Raw genomic sequence first — 1,545 nt, 5'->3', positions numbered from 1 at the left:
ATCTATCTATCTATCTATCTATCTATCTATCTATCTATCTATCTATCTATCTATCTATCTATCTATCTATCTATCTATCTATCTATCTATTATGGAACATTAAAGCAGCAGTTCCCCTTTAAGAACCTCCTGGGTGTGGAAAATAGGAAGTTTTCTTCTGCGACTGCAGCCAATTGCTTTCGTTCCATTGCTCTTTATGTGGCGTCCCTAGTGTACAACCGGATGGTTAACTGTTTATAAAATCTACCACTTCTGTAAAAAAAAAAAATAACACCCAACCTATTGAAAACAATTGGTGCCGAGAGACAGTTTTTGGCTTCAAACAGTAAGAAACCGTTGAAACTCTGCGAAGGACGGACGGCGGCTTTGCTAGAGTGGGAAATCTTTCTGAATGGAAAGCGGCCAAAGGAGGTTCGGCCGCTCTTCTTATCCAGATATTACGACAAGGAAAAGAGAGGAGCTGGATAACCGGACCGAAGCGTAAACAACGCGTCCATCAGTGGTTAGCGGGGGTCAGAGAGGCTGAAACCGGACTTCCTTTGCTCGGTAGCCTCCCAGCAGCAGCAGCAGGATACCCCGGACACCATGGTCTGCGCTCCTCTGGGCAGCTGAATGAGCAGGGAGCCATAGAGCAGCAATCCCCCGCTACTGTATTGTGTGAAAGCAGCTTGTGTAGAAGATGGGGCATCCTCCTCTGGAGTTCAGCGAGTGCTATAAGGACAGTCCAGACTTCAGAGACACCCTCAAGTGTTATGAGCTGGAGCTGGACAGGACGAGCAAATTCCTCAAAGAGTTGATCAAAGATGGCAACAGTGTTATTACTGCGATCAAGGGTGAGCATGCTTTAATTTTTCTCCTTCTTCCTGGGAAACAATAAGGGTCTGTTGCATCATTTGGGCCTTTCTGGGTCACAATGAATGTGGGTGAGTGGGAGAGACACATTCAGGCTGCTTTTCAAAGGTCATGCTTCTTCTGATGCAGATGAGCAACTTGAAAACATCTGCAAGTTTTCCACTCTGTGTGGGGTGGGATCCACAGCTGGAATACGTGGAGCAGTGCTGCAGATGTGACACCCACAGAGGCACAGTGTCTGCCCCTTTAAGGAACCCTGAATGACAGGCTTATTATCACCTCCACAACAGAGGCTGTCAGCCCAGATAATAGGCATTTACAAGAGGTCACCAGTGTTTATGAAAGGGATAAACTGCAGCAAATAATCCAAGATTTATTTGCATTATATCATGCACTTTAGCTGCATTGAATGCTATGAAATCTGCAAGTTATGCTTGGTCTATTGCAGAGAGAGCATCATCTCATTTCTGAACTTTTGCACACAGGCAATCTTTTCTTTGTGATGGATGCAAATGTTTATTGAAATAGTTACATCCTTCACAGACCTTAACCTTTTATAGGGCACTTATAGTATTATTGGAATCCAGGACAACACCTCGTTACCTTTGTAACATTAAAAAAATAAGGATATTCTCATGGCAAAAATTAATGTCAATGTAATAAGAAGAAATGCCAACTTGCCCAAATATATTA

At 43.5% G+C, this 1,545-nt stretch overlaps 1 protein-coding gene across 1 annotated transcript; it reads left to right on the top strand.

Annotated features, from left to right (window-relative positions):
• Positions 1 to 194: 194 nt before the first annotated feature.
• On the top strand, positions 195 to 1,150 carry LOC107081523 (oligophrenin-1-like). The gene is made up of 2 exons (XM_015369688.1): positions 195 to 833; positions 982 to 1,150. The coding sequence occupies exons 1-2, from the start codon at positions 680 to 682 to the stop codon at positions 1,068 to 1,070; spliced, it is 243 nt and encodes an 80-aa protein (XP_015225174.1). The 5' UTR covers positions 195 to 679; the 3' UTR covers positions 1,071 to 1,150.
• Positions 1,151 to 1,545: the final 395 nt, after the last annotated feature.

The sequence above is a fragment of the Cyprinodon variegatus genome, unplaced genomic scaffold, assembly GCF_000732505.1.
Source record: "Cyprinodon variegatus isolate N-32 unplaced genomic scaffold, C_variegatus-1.0 Scaffold6029, whole genome shotgun sequence".
Classification (NCBI taxonomy): domain Eukaryota; kingdom Metazoa; phylum Chordata; class Actinopteri; order Cyprinodontiformes; family Cyprinodontidae; genus Cyprinodon; species Cyprinodon variegatus.
The sequence above is the reverse complement of the archived record's forward strand: the minus strand, read 5'-3'. Positions and strand labels throughout refer to the sequence as shown.

What these genes read in the sequence shown, in the direction of transcription:
- LOC107081523 (XM_015369688.1), top strand. Translation starts at nt 680, where the DNA reads ATGGGGCATCCTCCTCTGGAGTTCAGCGAGTGCTATAAGGACAGTCCA. An exon ending in TGTTATTACTGCGATCAAGG is followed by an intron (nt 834 to 981) that starts GTGAGCATGCTT and finishes CTTCTGATGCAG; the next exon opens with ATGAGCAACTTGAAAACATC.